This window comes from Camelina sativa, chromosome 9 (genome assembly GCF_000633955.1).
Source record: "Camelina sativa cultivar DH55 chromosome 9, Cs, whole genome shotgun sequence".
In the NCBI taxonomy this organism is placed as follows: domain Eukaryota; kingdom Viridiplantae; phylum Streptophyta; class Magnoliopsida; order Brassicales; family Brassicaceae; genus Camelina; species Camelina sativa.
In genome coordinates this window covers 33345117-33363141 of record NC_025693.1, presented here as the reverse complement: position 1 = coordinate 33363141, position 18025 = coordinate 33345117, and the positions used below count along the sequence as shown (strand labels likewise).

Below are 18025 nucleotides of genomic sequence, written 5' to 3'. Positions count from 1 at the left end.
CATTTTTTTAGTGAGACAACACACTTTCTTGGTCTTGTCAAGAGTTGAGTTTTCTTATCGTTACACTGTTTGAAATGCAGTGTTGCTGGGAACCCTTTGATTTGTAAAAACAGTCCACCTGAGATTTGTGCAGGATCTATCAGTTCAAGTCCTCTTTCTGTTTCTTTACGCTCCTCATCAGGTAAAAAATCATCAGATTCAATAATCTTGCTTTTTTTTTTTTTTCATTTAATTTTTGTCCATGTCTCGTTAGTTAACTACTATTTGGGATTTTTTATAGGACGTAGAACCAACATATTGGCGGTTGCACTTGGTGTAAGCCTTGGCTTTGCTGTTAGTGTAATCCTCTCTCTCGGGTTCATTTGGTACCGTAAGAAACAAAGAAGGCTAATGATGCTTCGCATAAGTGGTTCGTCAACTTGAGCTAGCTTGTGGTTTTATGTACTTTCATTTCAAGAAAATTTAGCTTGTTGTCTAATGTTAATTGTTGTTTATGCAGACAAGCAAGAGGAAGGGTTACTAGGATTGGGAAATCTAAGAAGCTTCACATTCAGAGAACTTCATGTAGCTACGGATGGTTTTAGTTCCAAGAGCATTCTTGGTGCTGGTGGGTTTGGTAATGTCTACAGAGGAAAGCTTGGGGATGGGACAGTGGTTGCAGTGAAACGACTGAAAGATGTGAATGGAACATCTGGGAACTCACAGTTTCGTACTGAGCTTGAGATGATCAGCTTAGCTGTTCATAGGAATTTGCTTCGGTTAATCGGTTATTGCGTGAGTTCTAACGAAAGACTTCTTGTTTACCCTTACATGTCCAATGGCAGCGTCGCCTCTAGGCTTAAAGGTATTCATAAATCTGGTTTTTGTTAGTTGCTCTTTAGTCACGGAATTGTAATCACTTGAACTAATGTTTGGTATNAGAGGGTTGCTTGTGGGGTGAGTCTCTTCTTCACGCAGTTCTATAAAAAAAAAATTCAGTTGATGGGTTTTTGTTGATTTTTAATTTTTTTTTTATAGGCAAATCTTTCATTTCTTTTTTTGTTTAGAATAGCTTTTAAGCTTTTGCTTCCTCCTTTTTTGCGAGTGTGAGTGTAAGAGATGTGAATCTCTTGCAACCAAGTATGTTTTGTTTTGGTTTTTGTAAAAAAGCTACCATGCATGAATGTTATGTTTAGTCTTTTTATTTCATTAGAAACGTCTTCTTGTAAATCAATATTTAAAAGTTATAATTCTTCGAATCAAAGTACTGATTTAAGCTTTATAAACTTTTAGATCAAGTTATTAAAAAAATAGGTTTTAGATCAAATAACAAACGAATCAATTTATTTAAGATGTATTAAGAAGCCTTCATAAATATAATTATATAAGCAGTCTTCAGACTCTTCATAAAGTTCTTTTAAAAAGCTTTCAAATCTTAGTATTTAAAAAATTCAAATCTTAGTATTTAAATAAAACTACTATAATTTAACTTTAACAAAAATAAATAAATAAAGTTTTCGAATCAGTATGTAATTTTGCTAGTTTTCCAGATTTTTAATACAAATTTTTTAAACTCTTTTGGATGAGAGAAGTGTATATAGAAGATAAACAGCCTGTATCAAATGTGACACATCAAATCAGTTTTATTATCTCTAGAAATTTACATCGATAGCTATAACTCATATCCCATTATTATATGATGTCCAATGTGGCTGCTTTCAGTCTCACTAAGTTGACAATCTGATATTCTATAGGATGTACGTCGCATATGCCACTAATGAACGTTTAATTAACATTCCATATAATGCAATTTCTTATAGAGGTTTATAAAATGCCTCTAAACCAAAAATAGTGACGTAAAACAAAACACATACATGTTCGTATACGTGACAGTACTGATGGTAATCGAATAATGGATCGAATTAAAAGTGTTGTTTCCCATTAACTTCGAATGTGCTTGATTCGATCTTTCTTTTTTTTTCATCGAATTTTTGCACAAGAAGAGTATTTATTCAATTAAAAGCAGAAAGAACAAGTTCGGCGGACGAACACAATAATAATAGTAAGATACAATTGTGTAGCACAAGAATTTAAAGCATATATCATTGGTGTAATTTGTGGTTTTGTGAGAATATTTGCATGTATTATAACATTCCTTTTTAAACGGTTCAAAAGATAATATCAACATGCTTTACAACATAAAAGAGAGGCAAACATCAACTTTTTTTCCGTAAAGGCAAATATCATCTTTAACCCAAAAATGGGCAAATATAGACGTTTTAATTCGACTACTTTAATTTTTATGTGACGCAAATTATTGAAAAAAATGATTCTGTTTCTAACTAATGGTTCTAGTCTTTTAGATATGATAGCCTTATATTCTGATCGACTAAAACTTACACTATCAAAGGTTTTGGTAAATGATAATTGATTTAAAAAAAAAAAAATTAAAGCGGGTGGTAAAAAATTAAATCAATATCTTCTGTAAGTTATTTGTAAAAAAGAAAAATCTTGAACTGAAATTCATACTAATTTCTAATTATTGAAAACGTTTACATTGGCAAACAATAATATTCACAGTAAAAATAGTTATTGTGATAAAAATTAGTCAGAACAAAACTTAACTATATTGTGTTTTAATGTTAAGATAATGCAGGCTTCTCTTGACCCAAGAATAACAAGATTTTGTTTTTGCTAATGAAGAACAATGATTATGTAGATGAATAACCTATACTATATGTACTAGGTAAGGTAATAGTTTTATATATTTGTGTTACCACTTACCAAATTCTTAATGTATTTACAAATATTTTGGAAATATATATGTAGGGGAAAAAGACAAAGAAGCATTGCGTAATGATCACTGATAATGCGTGAGAAAGAAAATAGGGAGATTGGTTGCATAGCATCTCTCTGGTGATGTCATTTTGATCTCCTCAAATCAGCAATTTGGTCCAACTACTACTGTTGTAGTTCAGTTTTTTAATTTTCCTTTGTAGCTTTGCAAAATTTTATATATTTGGTCGGAATATCAGTTTTAGGTACAGAAAAACATATACTAGATATAGATATTTATCGACAAAAAAAAAGAGTATGATACAATAATAAAAACTCTTAGTGTCTAAAATGTGATTAACAAGTTGAAAAACAAATATAAGCTATGGTTTTTATCTCGTCGTAGGAAATATTGATATAATATCTATGATGAATGTGTGTTCATATTTAACGTTTATAATCATTCAAAAATACATTTAAAAAGAAAAAGAAAAATGCTTCTTCACCATGGAGTTTGAGAATCATCTTTTCATATGAGCAAATGCATCAAAGCGCAACTTTAGAAAAGTCTAAAGTAATACATTATGTGACAAGAAAGGATGACTAGAAGAATCACCATAATATAAGAAAAAAAAATTGTAACAGAACTAAACTAAAAGGGCCATAGTGATCAAATAACGTAAGTAGAGCAAAAAGGGAAGAAAACAAAAGTATAGGGACTTATCAGAAAATTGTAACATCACAAATCACACACCACATCAGGCAATGCAAAAGCAAGCCTCTTTACCGTATTCCAGCCTTTTTTTTCTTACTATTTTCTCTTCCTTTCTCATTTCATATGTTCTTTTATATAAAATAATGAATATTTTTGAAATTAGAGTGCATAAAAATTAACGTTTTAAACCTCTAAAAGTAACATTTATAATCACGAGATTTACAATGTAAAAAATACGGAAGAAAAATACAAGAAAACAGACAAAAAGAAGAGAGGAGAGGGTGCACGTTAGTGCAGATTAGAGTCTCTCGTACCCACTGCCACTGGGTTATACAGCTTACAAGTGGTTATAACTACTAGTACACTACACACGTCAAATCTATGCATTCTTTTTTTTACTTTTATTTTTTTACTTTTATTTTTTTACTCAAGACAAAATATATGTTATCCAAACTTCAAAATGATCTTGTAATATTTGTTATTGTCATGACAAGAATATGTTAGTTTGAACGTCAATTTTCTTGGGTTTTTGAATATGTACTAGACAAGATTATATCATAAGAGACTTTGTATGAGAAAAAGCATAGTCGAATTCACAAAGTTACTCGTGTTTTGCAATTCCAAAGTAATATTCCTATTAAAGTTTTGGAGTTAATACATTAGCTAATTTTTTTTGTTATTTTCTTCCATGATAACGTTCTTGTGCATGGAGATGAAACTGATCTTGGTCGAAAGCATCAGCTAATAATCCCTATACACGTATCAAAGACTTATAAGTATAGTCTTGCCTCCCATTTTATAATTTTCAATTTTTTTTTTTAGAAAACAAAAATAAAATAATGTGTTAAAAAACAAAAAGAATATGCTCTGTTTTGTCTTTTAAAAAAAAAAAACAGAAATATAAAAATAAAAAGAATTCTGATCGCGAAACTTCTCATTAGTTTACAAAAATCAAACAAAATTATACTTCTCTTCATTTCATCTTTATACATAATCAAAACAGATATTTATTTATCTTTACACCACATTTATTTATTTATTCTCTATATATACTTTAATCAAAAATATGAAACAGACTTTCACAAATTTTTTACTTGATTATTTATTTATTTATATTTTCTTTCCGTTATGGTCTCTGCATTGCCACCCTTAATTTATGTATAGAACAAAAATTTCACAAATTTTTAGGATTAAAAAAATTAAATAAAAAAATAAAACGACTCAAAAGAGAAAGTATCATCCACCAAGTCCATACGGGTCCGTATCAGCTTTCCTACCTGATTCTCTCCCCCACAAACCACAACACTACCAACACTCTCTCCCCTCCTCTCTCTAAATACCCCCAGAAAACAAAATTGCTCTCTGGTTTTGATATAGCTCTTCTCTCTCACAAATCAAAACCATCTTTGCGTTTATTATTATTACTATCATCAAATCTCCTTAAATTCATAACAATACAGACATAAATTCTGTGTTTTTTTTTAATAGACCCAATAAAGTAAAAGCATTCATTTTTTTCTTCTTTGTTGCTTTGCTTCTTTTTGCTTTTTTCTCTTTCTCTCTTTTGTGGACACAACAACAAAAACATCGACCAAGTAAATGTTTCTTCTTCTCTCCTTATGGTGAACTAAGCTTTTTCATGGTGGTGATATGAAGATGACAACGATGAAGCAAAACCCTTTCTTTCTCTTCTCTGTCTTGTTACTACTACTCTGTTTCTTCGTTACTTGTTCTCTCTCTTCTGAACCCAGAAACCCTGAAGGTAAAGAAAACGAGAAAAAAGACTCAGTTTTTTTCCATTTGGGTATTCGAAAGTTTCAAACTTTCTTACTTTGGTTGGTGTTTTTTTTCTTACAGTGGAGGCTTTGATAAACATAAAGAACGATTTACATGATCCACATGGTGTTTTGAACAACTGGGATGAGTTCTCTGTTGATCCTTGTAGCTGGACTATGATCTCTTGTTCTCAAGACAACCTCGTTACTGGCCTGTAAGCATTTATAAATTTCGAATTTTTTTTGTTTTTCATAATGGTGACAAATTATTCATCTTTGTCTCTCTCTCTCTCTCTGTGTTTCTCCCAATTGCAGAGGAGCTCCAAGTCAGTCTCTTTCAGGAACTTTATCTGGCTCAATCGGAAATCTCACTAATCTTCGACAAGTGTAAGATTTATTTTTGTTTCTTTCTTCAATTAAAAATGTCTCCTTTTGTTTGTTTCTTCAACCCTTTGTTCTGTTTTTTGGATTCTTGTAGGTTATTACAGAACAATAACATCTCAGGCAAAATCCCACCGGAGCTTTGTTCTCTTCCCAAATTACAGACTTTGGATTTATCCAATAACCGGTTCTCCGGTGAAATCCCCGCTTCTGTTAACCAGCTGAGTAGTCTCCTCTATCTGTAAGTTCTCTTCTGTTTTGGATTTTATAATGATGTTCTTTAACCAATCAAAGCTTCGTGCTCTTAACTTAAACCTCGTACGTTATCTGTAATGATTTGATTAGGAGGTTGAACAACAACTCATTATCTGGGCCCTTTCCTGCTTCTCTGTCTCAAATCCCTCATCTCTCTTTCTTGTGAGTATATAGAGATTTAAAAAGTTTGAATTTTTTTCTTTCTTTTTTTTACCTAAAGACTCATGTTTTTTGTTGATGTTTGGTTTCAGAGACTTGTCTTATAACAATCTCAGAGGTCCTGTTACTAAATTCCCTGCAAGGACATTCAGGTAAAGACTTTCTTTTTTTGGTTTTTTAACATTTTTTTAGTGAGACAACACACTTTCTTGGTCTTGTCAAGAGTTGAGTTTTCTTATCGTTACACTGTTTGAAATGCAGTGTTGCTGGGAACCCTTTGATTTGTAAAAACAGTCCACCTGAGATTTGTGCAGGATCTATCAGTTCAAGTCCTCTTTCTGTTTCTTTACGCTCCTCATCAGGTAAAAAATCATCAGATTCAATAATCTTGCTTTTTTTTTTTTTTCATTTAATTTTTGTCCATGTCTCGTTAGTTAACTACTATTTGGGATTTTTTATAGGACGTAGAACCAACATATTGGCGGTTGCACTTGGTGTAAGCCTTGGCTTTGCTGTTAGTGTAATCCTCTCTCTCGGGTTCATTTGGTACCGTAAGAAACAAAGAAGGCTAATGATGCTTCGCATAAGTGGTTCGTCAACTTGAGCTAGCTTGTGGTTTTATGTACTTTCATTTCAAGAAAATTTAGCTTGTTGTCTAATGTTAATTGTTGTTTATGCAGACAAGCAAGAGGAAGGGTTACTAGGATTGGGAAATCTAAGAAGCTTCACATTCAGAGAACTTCATGTAGCTACGGATGGTTTTAGTTCCAAGAGCATTCTTGGTGCTGGTGGGTTTGGTAATGTCTACAGAGGAAAGCTTGGGGATGGGACAGTGGTTGCAGTGAAACGACTGAAAGATGTGAATGGAACATCTGGGAACTCACAGTTTCGTACTGAGCTTGAGATGATCAGCTTAGCTGTTCATAGGAATTTGCTTCGGTTAATCGGTTATTGCGTGAGTTCTAACGAAAGACTTCTTGTTTACCCTTACATGTCCAATGGCAGCGTCGCCTCTAGGCTTAAAGGTATTCATAAATCTGGTTTTTGTTAGTTGCTCTTTAGTCACGGAATTGTAATCACTTGAACTAATGTTTGGTACTGTTACAGCTAAACCAGCATTGGACTGGAACACAAGGAAGAAGATAGCGATAGGTGCTGCAAGAGGTTTGTTTTATCTACACGAGCAATGTGATCCCAAGATCATTCACCGAGATGTCAAGGCAGCAAATATTCTCCTAGATGAGTATTTTGAAGCTGTTGTTGGTGATTTTGGGCTCGCAAAGCTACTAAACCATGAGGATTCACATGTCACAACTGCTGTTAGAGGAACGGTTGGTCACATTGCACCTGAGTATCTCTCCACTGGTCAGTCATCTGAGAAAACCGATGTCTTTGGGTTCGGTATACTTTTGCTAGAGCTCATCACAGGAATGCGAGCTCTCGAGTTTGGCAAAACCGTGAGTCAGAAAGGAGCTATGCTTGAATGGGTAAGCAAGCAATTACTATAAGATTTAGACCAAACGTAAACTCAAAAGAGATAGTCTTAAAACTCTTGTTTGTGTTGCAGGTGAGGAAGCTGCACAAAGATATGAAAGTAGAGGAGCTTGTAGACAGAGAACTTGGGACAAACTACGATAGAATAGAAGTTGGAGAGATGCTACAAGTGGCTTTGCTCTGCACTCAGTTTCTTCCAGCTCACAGACCGAAAATGTCTGAAGTGGTTCAGATGCTTGAAGGAGATGGATTAGCAGAGAGATGGGCTGCTTCACATAACCATTCACATTTCTACCATGCCAACATCTCATGCAGGAGTATTACATCTATTGATGCTAACGGCAACAACCAAACCAAACATCTGTTTGGTTCCTCAGGATTTGAAGATGAAGATGATAATCAAGCCTTAGATTCATTTGCCATGGAATTGTCTGGTCCAAGGTAGTAGTTCATCTTGGACAAAGAGTGAAAGAAAGATATAATATCCCCACGACCTCAGTATTGTTTTGAGTTTATAGACATGTAAAGGTGATTAATCCTCTGAAATTGAGATTATGGGTCTAATGAATTCTGTTTTGGATGTATATATACTACGGTTTTCTTGAAATGTGTTTATTTTGGTCTGTCTCTCTCAAACTCGTTTTAATACTTGTGGTGGTCCTGTGAAAGTAATGTTTGGTCAAACACTGACCAAACAACTTAATGATAAGTTGACTTCTACTTCTAATTTTTCTGTTTTGTATAATTTTCTAAAACACAAAACTACAAAAGATGTAAAGCACATGATAGCTTTTATATACATAAAAACCCCAACAACTTTTGCTATTTATAGTCTCATGATCTTTGGTTGTTCTTGGATATTATTTGTTTGTCATCAATTCGTTGTGTTTTGATCTTTTATATTGTTTTTCATATCACAGTCTTGATGCTATTACCCTATCCTAATCTTCATTTGTGTTACAAAATGGTCTCTCTAGTTACTGTAGTCCATGTACTTGTTCTGTCTGAACAGAAATGGATTCTTTTTGCAAAATATCACTCTTACTCTTCATCATTGTCTCATACTTCACAGTTACCGAATCTGTTAAACCTCGTCGAATGGCGATGAAGCTGATACACCGTGAATCAGTGGCCCGTCGTAACCCAAATGCCCGAGTTCCAGTCACTCTAGAGGAACATATGGAACACCTGACATATACTTCATCTGCACGGTTTAAGTATCTACAGAATTCTATTGAAAAAGAGCTAGGCAGCAGCGATTTCCAAATTGATGTGCATCAAGCAATCCAGTCGTCAATGTTTTACGTGAATTTCTCTGTTGGACAGCCTCCGGTACAGCAGTTTACTATCATGGATACTGGAAGCTCACTTTTATGGATTCAATGTCTTCCCTGCAAATACTGCTCATCAGATCATATGATCCATCCTGTCTTCAATCCAGCATTGTCTTCAACATTTGCACAGTGTTCCTGCAATGATCGATTTTGCAGGTATGCACCACACGGAAGCTGCGGCTCCTCCAACGAGTGCCTTTACGATCAGGTATATATAAGTGGCGCTGGCTCAAAAGGCGTTCTGGCTAAAGAACAGTTGATATTCACAACACCAAACGGAAACACTGTTGTGACCCAACCTGTTGCCTTTGGGTGTGGGCATGAGAATGGAGAGCAGTTGGAGAGTGAGATCACAGGTATTTTGGGTTTAGGAGCCAAGCCCACATCACTTGCACTACAGCTCGGGTCTAAATTCTCTTACTGCATAGGCGATTTAACTAACAAAAACTACGGTTACAATCAGCTGGTTCTGGGCGACGCGGACATTCTCGGCGATCCAACACCCATTGACACAGATAATGGTGTCTACTATATGACTCTTGAAGGGATTAGTGTTGGGGAAAAACAACTCAATATTGAACCGGTGGTATTCAGAAAAAGAGGACCAAGAACAGGGGTCATACTCGACTCAGGCACACTCTATACCTGGCTAGCAGATATAGCCTACAGAGAACTCTACAATGAAATAAAATCCATTCTGGAACCAAGATTAGAGAGATTCTGGTTTAGAGACCTCTTGTGCTACCATGGAAGAGTGAGCGAAGAGCTCATAGGCTTCCCTGTGGTGACATTTCATTTTGCAGGGGGAGCTGAGTTGGCTATGGAGGCCGCAAGCATGTTTTATCCAATGTCAGAATCAGATACGTATCATAACGTCTTTTGCATGTCGGTGAGGCCAACCACAGAACATGGAGGAGAATATAAGGATTTCACAGCCATTGGTCTAATGGCTCAACAATACTACAATATCGGTTACGATCTCATAGAAAAAAACGTCTATCTCCAGAGAATTGACTGTGTTCTACTCGATGACTATTCCCCATCAAAGTAAAATATTGTATACACTGACATTTCCCATGTAAAAGGGGTTCACAGAACCTCGAGAGTTTACCTGTTGATACATTTGTATAGTTTGAAGAACTTTCATGTTGCATTCCACAAAAACGCACTCATCTTGTCCTCGTCCTGACGACTTGCCCTCTCGAAGCTTTCTTCTCCATCTTCTCTCGCTTTTTACGGGTTTTTTCATCTTCCACACCTCCCTAATAAATTCAAAACACAGAGACATGGTAAAGCTTTTTGCCTTTTATTAAAAGCAGTTAAACAGTACTTAAGCCAAGTGATATTTACGTCTGAGCCTTGTGACATAAATCCTCGAATAAGACCCGAAGCTTTATACGCACCAAACGCAGGAATCTAAAAAAACCAAACAAAATATTTCAATCACTTCAATCAAACACTTATACATCAATCAAAAGCTATCAATAAGCAAAAAAAAAACTAAAAACAAGCGTACCACTAGATACATGTACCAAAACTTTCCAGAGATGATAGAAGCTAGCTGAACAAAGCAGGTGATATAGATGAGATCATGCAAGTACCTGTAAAATTGCACAAACCAAACATCATAATTTATGTAAATCCAAGATACAAAGAAGCAAGCTATAGCAATTTGGTTCTTCTTGTTTGATCATTTTAATAACAAGAAACGTACCCACAGATTCCACCAGTGGTCATGTCAAATCCACCATCGATAAGCTCACCATCATCAGTAACACTAGGTTTAGCCATTTGATTGAGCTGCTTATACGGAAACGCGTAAGCTAGCGAAGTTATCACTAAGCCGATCCAATGTTTCCAAGTAAAGCTTGAATGAAAAATCAGCATCCTCACAACCAAGTACACAACCTAAAATTACCAGATCCAATTCTCAATTTCGTGGGAAGTGAGATCTAATTCCATGAAGAATCGAATAGATGGAAGAGGAAAACAATACATACATTGGAGGCAATGATGAGACGACGGAGCTTGGCCATGTGTTTGGCGTTCTCCTCCTTTCGTTTCTTCGCTCCTTGATTCGCCATTGTTGATCTCCGATTCTAAAGCTCTCGATGTTCTTCGTCTTTATTTTTCTTTCTCCCGGCGACGCAGAGGTTATGGTAAAGGACGACGACGACCATCGTTTCGCTTCCGATGAATCTTGTGGTTTATGGGCCAGGCTTGTTAGTTGGAATTAATATTAGGCCCATTGGAGGTTTGACTTAATATGTCACAAGTTTGGTTCCTGAAGGGTTTTGAGAAGGGAACTAAAGGAGTAAAGGGGATTGCACAAACAGTTTCCTTTGTTGGTTTCATAGACTGTGTTCTGGTTTATTTGGCTATGGGAAAGATTGTGAAATTTGGGTATGTGCTTGACGTGATCGCATTTCAAAGTTATTTTGTTTTGAGGATTTGAGTTATTGAAGCTGTGGCAGTAGCTAATGAATAGACTTTTAGTTCATAGGTGAAGTGTATGAAGTAGTCATTGATTCAATGGCTGAAAATTAATGTCAACCTAACGCATTTTTACCTATGTATTGATTTGAAACAGACGATGTAAGTCGGGAAACAGTATCAATAGTCTCGGGATAAACTGATGGGAGTCTCATTTCTGTGGCTAGTGATTGACACATGTCGAAGCTGTTGATGTTCTCTGAATGTTTGTCTTCTTTATAATTGCAACTAAGCATTGTTTCAGCTAAGTGTAAATTTGGTTTATCAAAAGGTGTCCTTTACAGAAGAAGATGAAGATTTGAGATCAAAGAAGTGGATCCATAGTAAAAGCACAAGGACATCGGTGAGGTTTACCACAATCTTTGAGTACAACAAGAAAGAGTATTCATGTAGACTTCTTCCTGCATTGTATCCATAATAAACTGCAAATCTATCTACGACCAACAAAAGATGACTAAAAGATGCATATACTACCAAGCTAATAAGATGATATTAGAGGTTTAAGCATTGGTATCCAGAGTAAAAGCACAAGCCATCACATCGGTGGGGGTTCATTGCAATCTTTTTAGTACAAGAAAGAGTATTCATGTAGACTTCTTACAGAATCAGTTCATAGTAACTGCGAAATCTACCACCAAATTTTCTCAAACCTAGTGCTTAGAACACAAAAAGATGATTACCAATTCATATACCGAGCTAAGAAGATCTGCCCACTGGTTCAAGAGCTTCAACAGTGACAATGCTGTTTCCTCTAATCACCTGCGACCATACCAAAATCAAAATTCAATCAGTCAAGAACAACAAATGATTAATAACAAAGGGACACAACATAGAGAGAGACTTACCACCATCCCAATGTCGGTTTTGTTATCACCGTTCACCTCAACAGTGTTATCCACAACAAGATTCATGAACTGGTCAAACCCACGAAGTGTTCCAGTCACCATTCTGTTAGCATTAAGCTTAACTGCAATTTCAAATACAATTCATCAATCTCAACACCCACAAATAACAAGCCAAGGTGATAAACAAACTCTAAATAGAACTACTCTTGCTGAATGAAAAAAATCAAAATAACAAAAAAATCTACTTTCAATAACATGGTAGATTCTTGAAACTATAACCAAAATCAGTAAAAATCAAACCCAGTTTTGATTCACAGAACACAAAATCTCAAAAATTATCAGATTTATATCGTTCGTCTCTCTATCTTGAGCTAAAGAACTGAAATTTCCTAAATAGAAAAACGAGGATGAGGAGATTGAACTTACTTTGGAGCTTTTTGTCCATGTACCTGCATCGAGCGAAAACAAAATCCAAACAATAGATTAGAACCAAAACCAATCAGAAACAGTAAGATATAGAAACAGAAAGAGAAAAACAAAAACACGGGCTTACTTCTTCAGATCCGGAGGCTGGCCTGAACGACTCATGGTTGCAGAATCTGAATTGAGAGGTTAGGGTTTTTCGTTCTCGGCTTGAAGAAAGAAAGAATTCGCACTGAAACCCTACAGTTTGATTTTTGGAAGTAAAGTGTTTGAGTCTTGCTTTTTACTACTCCTCTAAGCCCAATAATCTTCTGAAGCCCATTAATTTGTAAAGCCCAAGTCATAGGATTGTTGTGTATTTTTTTGTTTTTTGTTTCTTTGTTTTTTGTTTCTTGTGAGTGGTTGCTAATATAGTAATATGATTATGACTACTTACCAAAAAAAAATATATGATTATGACTTATGAGTTTCCATCACAAAGAAGTGAAGAACCCAAGTATTGTGCTATTCCGAATTTTTATATATATTTATAAAGAATAAAGATATAGTGTCTAACCAATTTATCTTATATTTTTTATTCTACCACAACATGAAAAGCGAGAAAATGTAAAATTGCACTAAAACTTCACCACAACATTTAAAAAGAGAGATCTAAATTCTGATGGAGTTTAATGAATGATGAAGGCACTTTGATAATGTTCTTATTGGTTCTGTCTTGGTTAGATGATATTTAGTTATTTACATATATATATGTGTATATATATATATATACATATAATATTGGTTTACAACAAGCATTATAACGGATTTAAATCTTGATAGTGACACATCAATTAAATTTAACTCAAATTACTAACATATAATATATTTTGATTAACTTAATTGTAAATTTAACAAAGTTAAGAACTATTATATTTGAACTTGCTACAAACTAAATGGGTTATTAGGATTCTAGATCTTACTAACTGTAATTCTGATCACTAGTGAAAAAAATAAGTTTGTGTACTTGAGACATTGGAAAAGAGATGATTACAAAACTCACTCTCTTTCATTAGCCTTATTGCAGCTTCATCAACCACATAAGCTTTAAATTCTTTATATGAAGAGGTTGAATTAATGAAATACTCTATAATTGAGTGTGTTTATCAATAGAGTTAATCCTTATTATTGTTGTTATCCATGTAATCTCATTTTCTCAAAGATAATTGTATAAATGTATTTACTGTTTATCCTTTTTAATATATAATCTAAAATAACTGCTTTTGCTACAATTAAGAAGCAAATGATTTTAAAGATATAAAAGCATTTGAACACGCTAAACACTACTTCTCCGGAGAAAAGAAAAGCATGATGAAAAGAGGTTATGAATGTCTTTGGAGCCACAAACATGTGATTTGTGCTGTTGAAGTAGCATTGTTTGTGATTTCAAAGACCATCAACATTTGCCACAGCAGGACAAGTAGAAGATCTCTTTTGAAGAACTCAACGCTGGAGGTTAAAATTGTTGTGGGATAGATGTATTCTCACCCTAAAAACCCTTCAAATTATGTCACTTCAAGATCAATACGAAGTTGATTCTTTGGTCAAATCCAACTTAAATTATATATCTTTCTTTCTCTTTAATTCACATTTTTATAAATAACTAAACAATTTCAAGAATTGGAACTTTCTCAACCATATTTACTTTTGGGATTTATCGTTTCGAAATATTTAGTCTATATTAAGAAAAATAAAAGGTAAATAGTAATTAGTATTTGTTCTTTCGCTTAAATGTAGACGAATAATAATAAAAGAGAACCGTATTAAACCGATTGGTTCGTAGCAAAAAAACTATGTATATGGATAGTTCCACCGCCCAGCAAACGATGCAATTTTGGAAAAATCGATTGGTGCGCTTGCTTGGCAGGTCAAAATCCTAGATAATACGATTTGGTTTTGCCGAGGGATGGAAGATGGTACGTGTTTGGTTAAGTTTGTGTTCTTCCCCTGTATCTCCTTCCCTCCGGACTATGTGTCTTGTTTCTCTTTTATTTTCTTGTTGTTTCATATGCTTCTTGCATATATACCAAAAAGAATTACGGACCTGATTACTTGTGCTCTGTAATAATATGATTCATGCATGTGTTATCATCGAAGAATTATAAACCTGACATTGAGCTTTGAATGACCAAAAGGTACTCGTAACTTTTTTGTTGTTGTATATGTTACTCTCTTCATATTTCAACGATTATCTTGGCATCTCTGTCTAGTTTCTCTGTATTGGGTTCATAACTAAATATTGTTAAGGATATGACAATCTCATGATTTTAGTACTGCAGCAATATATTGTTTCCTTGTATATTACATTCCTTAGTTAGCTAAACCTAGAGTCTCTTCCTAGCTTCCTGTATATATATGTGTAATCACTCTTGTGAATATATGAAATACAGCCTGTTGAATGTGACCTGTCTGCAACTCTGTGTGAACATCTAAGTTTACAATACTATATATGCTGGAGCTAGTAGTAGCAATAGTCCACATATCAACTGTATTAATTCCTTCTACCTCTTCATCAACATCATTGTCATTTTCAAGCTGCACGAGTGAATCCTCTAGAGATGAACCTATCTGCTATAATTCGGTTAATACTTGTCTCATATTTGGCCATTTCTTTCCCTTTGAATTCAGACATCTCCTCGCTATACTTGCCACTCCTGTTTCTTGTTCCTGTTTGCAACCATATGTGATTTAAGCGTCCATAATATTAAAGAATTTGTTCTCTCTCATTGCAATTCTGAAATGCTCCGCCAAGTCTCTTATTTATCGAGACTTCCAAAGAGTTGTTACAAGCTTTTTTCCTGTAAGAAGTTCAACAATGATGACCTGAAGCTATAAACATCACTCTTATCCATATATTGGCTGGATGATCCATGTAACTAAATATGAAATGATCTCACTTAATGGTAATTAACATTCGCAATTAATATTTTGACTGCCTAATTGTATTCTTCCTCTATGTTGAATCTAGAATTCACACAATGAATTTGTTTGAGTGGGGAACAAATTCACTTAAGATCTCTCTTTAGAAAACTGGATTAAAGCTAGAAAATAAAGAAGGGTTATGATTTCTTGAAGAAGAGAGTAGGGTTTCTCTCAAGAACAATAAAGAAGTAGGGTTTTTGTATTAATTGCTAGATATCTTACAAGGAAGAGGTATTCCTCTATTTATACTTTGTCTTAGATTACAAAATATATCTACTTTCCTTAAATCTCGGATTGAAGATATGGTAAATTTCCTCTTCTGAAGATCAGATCGGATTTTGGAGGCGGTCTCGGGGGTCGGTTGAGTGACTTTGTCGGGCTTCTGCTTATAGGTCCGTTTAGCTGGCCCAAAAGGGGGGTCCCTCGATTTAGTTGATGTGCAGAGTTTATTCGGTTTACCTTTGGTTTAGATCGGTATGTCGTGGGTGCTAAATCCTGCACCAACAATTAGTCCCCCCCCAGTTCGGTAGATTCGATTATCCATTCGAGTTTCCGAACTACAGGAAAAAATATTCGATCTAAACTTTAGGAAAACTGAATTCCGAGCACGCGAACTGATGTTGTGCGTCAGGACTCGTCGCCTCGTTAAAACCTTCTCCGGTAAACCTCATGGGAAAAACTCGAAGTAAGGAAAAAGAGTACGAGTCATAATCCTAACGTCTTTGGCGCCCTCGTCCTTGGGTAAGGACGAAGGCCATACGAACGGTCTTGCCGATTGTTGCCTTGGCTCAGTTGATCTCTCGGTCTTCTTGGACGAATGCTTGGACGAAGTGGTTGATCTTGTGTCTTGAAGTCCAGGATGAGCTCTTGGTCCGAGTTGTCCCGCGGGTGATATGAGTGTCCGAGAGGTGTCCGGGTCTGGCTCGAGCATTCCTGGACGCGTGTCCGATCCCGAGCTCACATCACGCACAGCTAGCTCGCAATTCCAGACTGACACTGAGACGTCAGAGGACGACCTGAAACTGAAGTTGTCTGAAGACGAACTGAAAAGTTGTCTGAAGACGAATTGAAAAGTTGTCTGATGACAAACTGAAAAGTTGTCCGAAGGCGAACTGAAAAGTTGTCTGAAGGAAGAACTGAGAAGTTTTCCGAAGACGAACTGAAAAGTTGTCTGAAGGAAGAACTGAGAAGTTTTCCGAAGACGAACTGAAAAGTTGTCTGAAGGAAGAACTGAGAAGTTTTCCGAAGACGAACTGAAAAGTTGTCTGAAGGAAGAACTGAGAAGTTTTCCGAAGACGAACTGAAAAGTTGTCTGAAGGAAGAACTGAGAAGTTTTCCGAAGACGAACTGAAAAGTTGTCTGAAGGAAGAACTGAGAAGTTTTCCGAAGACGAACTGAAAAGTTGTCTGAAGGAAGAACTGAGAAGTTTTCCGAAGACGAACTGAAAAGTTGTCTGAAGGAAGAACTGAGAAGTTTTCCGAAGACGAACTGAGAAGTTGTCTGAAGGGAGAACTGAGAAGTTTTCCGAAGACGAACTGAGAAGTCGTCTGAAGGAAGAATCTGAATAGTTTTCCAAAGACACACTGAGAAATTGTCATGGTTGGACAAATTGCTTTTGCAAGAAATAAAATTTTAACTCTATTCGGAATTTTACACGAGGCGAGACGTCTCCCGGCTTACATCGAGTAATCCTTATTGGGTAATTTAACCCAAGCGTACATGCGCTTTGGCGGAGGGCGAAGTACGGGACTTCGGCTTACCTCCTTTGTTCCAGTTTGGAAGTCGGACGGTGAAATTTAAAACTCTGGGTTCGGCTTACATACCCATCCAAACTGGAACTTGCGAAACAATTCAAAAAAGAAGTCTCTGGGTTCGGCTTATCTCTCGTCAGAGAGTTTGAGGTGCGAAATTTAAAACTCTGGGTTCGGCTTATTCCTCGATTAAAAATTTGAGGGGAGCGAGATATTGGGCTCGGCTTATTCCCCTTTTAAAAGTTTGAGGGGAGCGAGATACTGGGCTTGGCTTATTCCCCTTTTGCGGTTTGACGCGAGTCGAGCATCTGGCCAGGATGTCGAAAGATTCTGTAAGACTCACAAAGATTCAAACATAACTGAAGCTATGAACTGAAATCAAAGCTGTATGCAGACGAGCTGAAACTGAACTAATTTGAAGACAAACTGAAACTGAATTATCTGAGTACGAGCTGAGTCTGATGACGAACTGAAACTGAAACTGTCTGAAGACGAACTGAAACTGAAACTGTCTGAAGACGAACTGAAACTGAAGCTATCTGAAGACGAACTGAATCTAAGTTATCTGAAGACGAGCTGAAGCTGTGATGATGAACTAAAGCTGAAGCCATCTGAAGACGGACTGAAACTGAGGCGTCAGAAGATGACCTAACACTGAGGCGTATGAAGATGACCTGAAACCGAG

The 18025-nt window shown here is 35.7% G+C and overlaps 5 protein-coding genes across 5 annotated transcripts in view; 3 read left to right on the top strand and 2 right to left on the bottom strand.

Moving 5' to 3' along the window:
- Positions 1-870, top strand: part of LOC104715922 (probable LRR receptor-like serine/threonine-protein kinase At2g23950) — a 7768-nt gene extending 6898 nt beyond the window's left edge. The window contains exons 2-4 of the mRNA XM_010433285.2: positions 81-181; positions 281-409; positions 500-870. Of these exons, the coding sequence (XP_010431587.2) occupies positions 81-181; positions 281-409; positions 500-870 (601 nt within the window). The remainder of the gene's footprint in view (positions 1-80; positions 182-280; positions 410-499) is intronic.
- Positions 5202-8152, top strand: LOC104713834 (probable LRR receptor-like serine/threonine-protein kinase At2g23950; the record flags this gene model as incomplete). The annotated part of the gene is given in 11 exon segments (XM_010431047.2): positions 5202-5231; positions 5327-5459; positions 5560-5631; positions 5723-5866; positions 5971-6042; positions 6132-6191; positions 6301-6401; positions 6501-6629; positions 6720-7064; positions 7147-7526; positions 7607-8152. Coding segments are annotated over 11 exon segments (1838 nt in total), but the record flags the coding sequence as incomplete, so codon positions are not given.
- LOC104713832 (probable aspartic protease At2g35615) lies at positions 8237-9934 on the top strand. The gene has a single exon (XM_010431045.2). It carries the CDS (start codon positions 8548-8550, stop codon positions 9916-9918), a length of 1371 nt encoding a protein of 456 aa, XP_010429347.1. The 5' UTR covers positions 8237-8547; the 3' UTR covers positions 9919-9934.
- Positions 9791-11039, bottom strand: LOC104713833 (transmembrane protein 208 homolog). The gene is made up of 5 exons (XM_010431046.2): positions 10868-11039; positions 10582-10775; positions 10384-10468; positions 10218-10283; positions 9791-10129 (listed from the first exon to the last, which is right to left on the bottom strand). The coding sequence occupies exons 1-5, from the start codon at positions 10949-10951 to the stop codon at positions 10037-10039; spliced, it is 522 nt and encodes a 173-aa protein (XP_010429348.1). The 5' UTR covers positions 10952-11039; the 3' UTR covers positions 9791-10036.
- Positions 11829-12879, bottom strand: LOC104713831 (probable small nuclear ribonucleoprotein G). The gene is made up of 4 exons (XM_010431043.1): positions 12759-12879; positions 12632-12654; positions 12206-12327; positions 11829-12119 (listed from the first exon to the last, which is right to left on the bottom strand). Exons 1-4 carry the CDS (start codon positions 12791-12793, stop codon positions 12057-12059), a joined length of 243 nt encoding a protein of 80 aa, XP_010429345.1. The 5' UTR covers positions 12794-12879; the 3' UTR covers positions 11829-12056.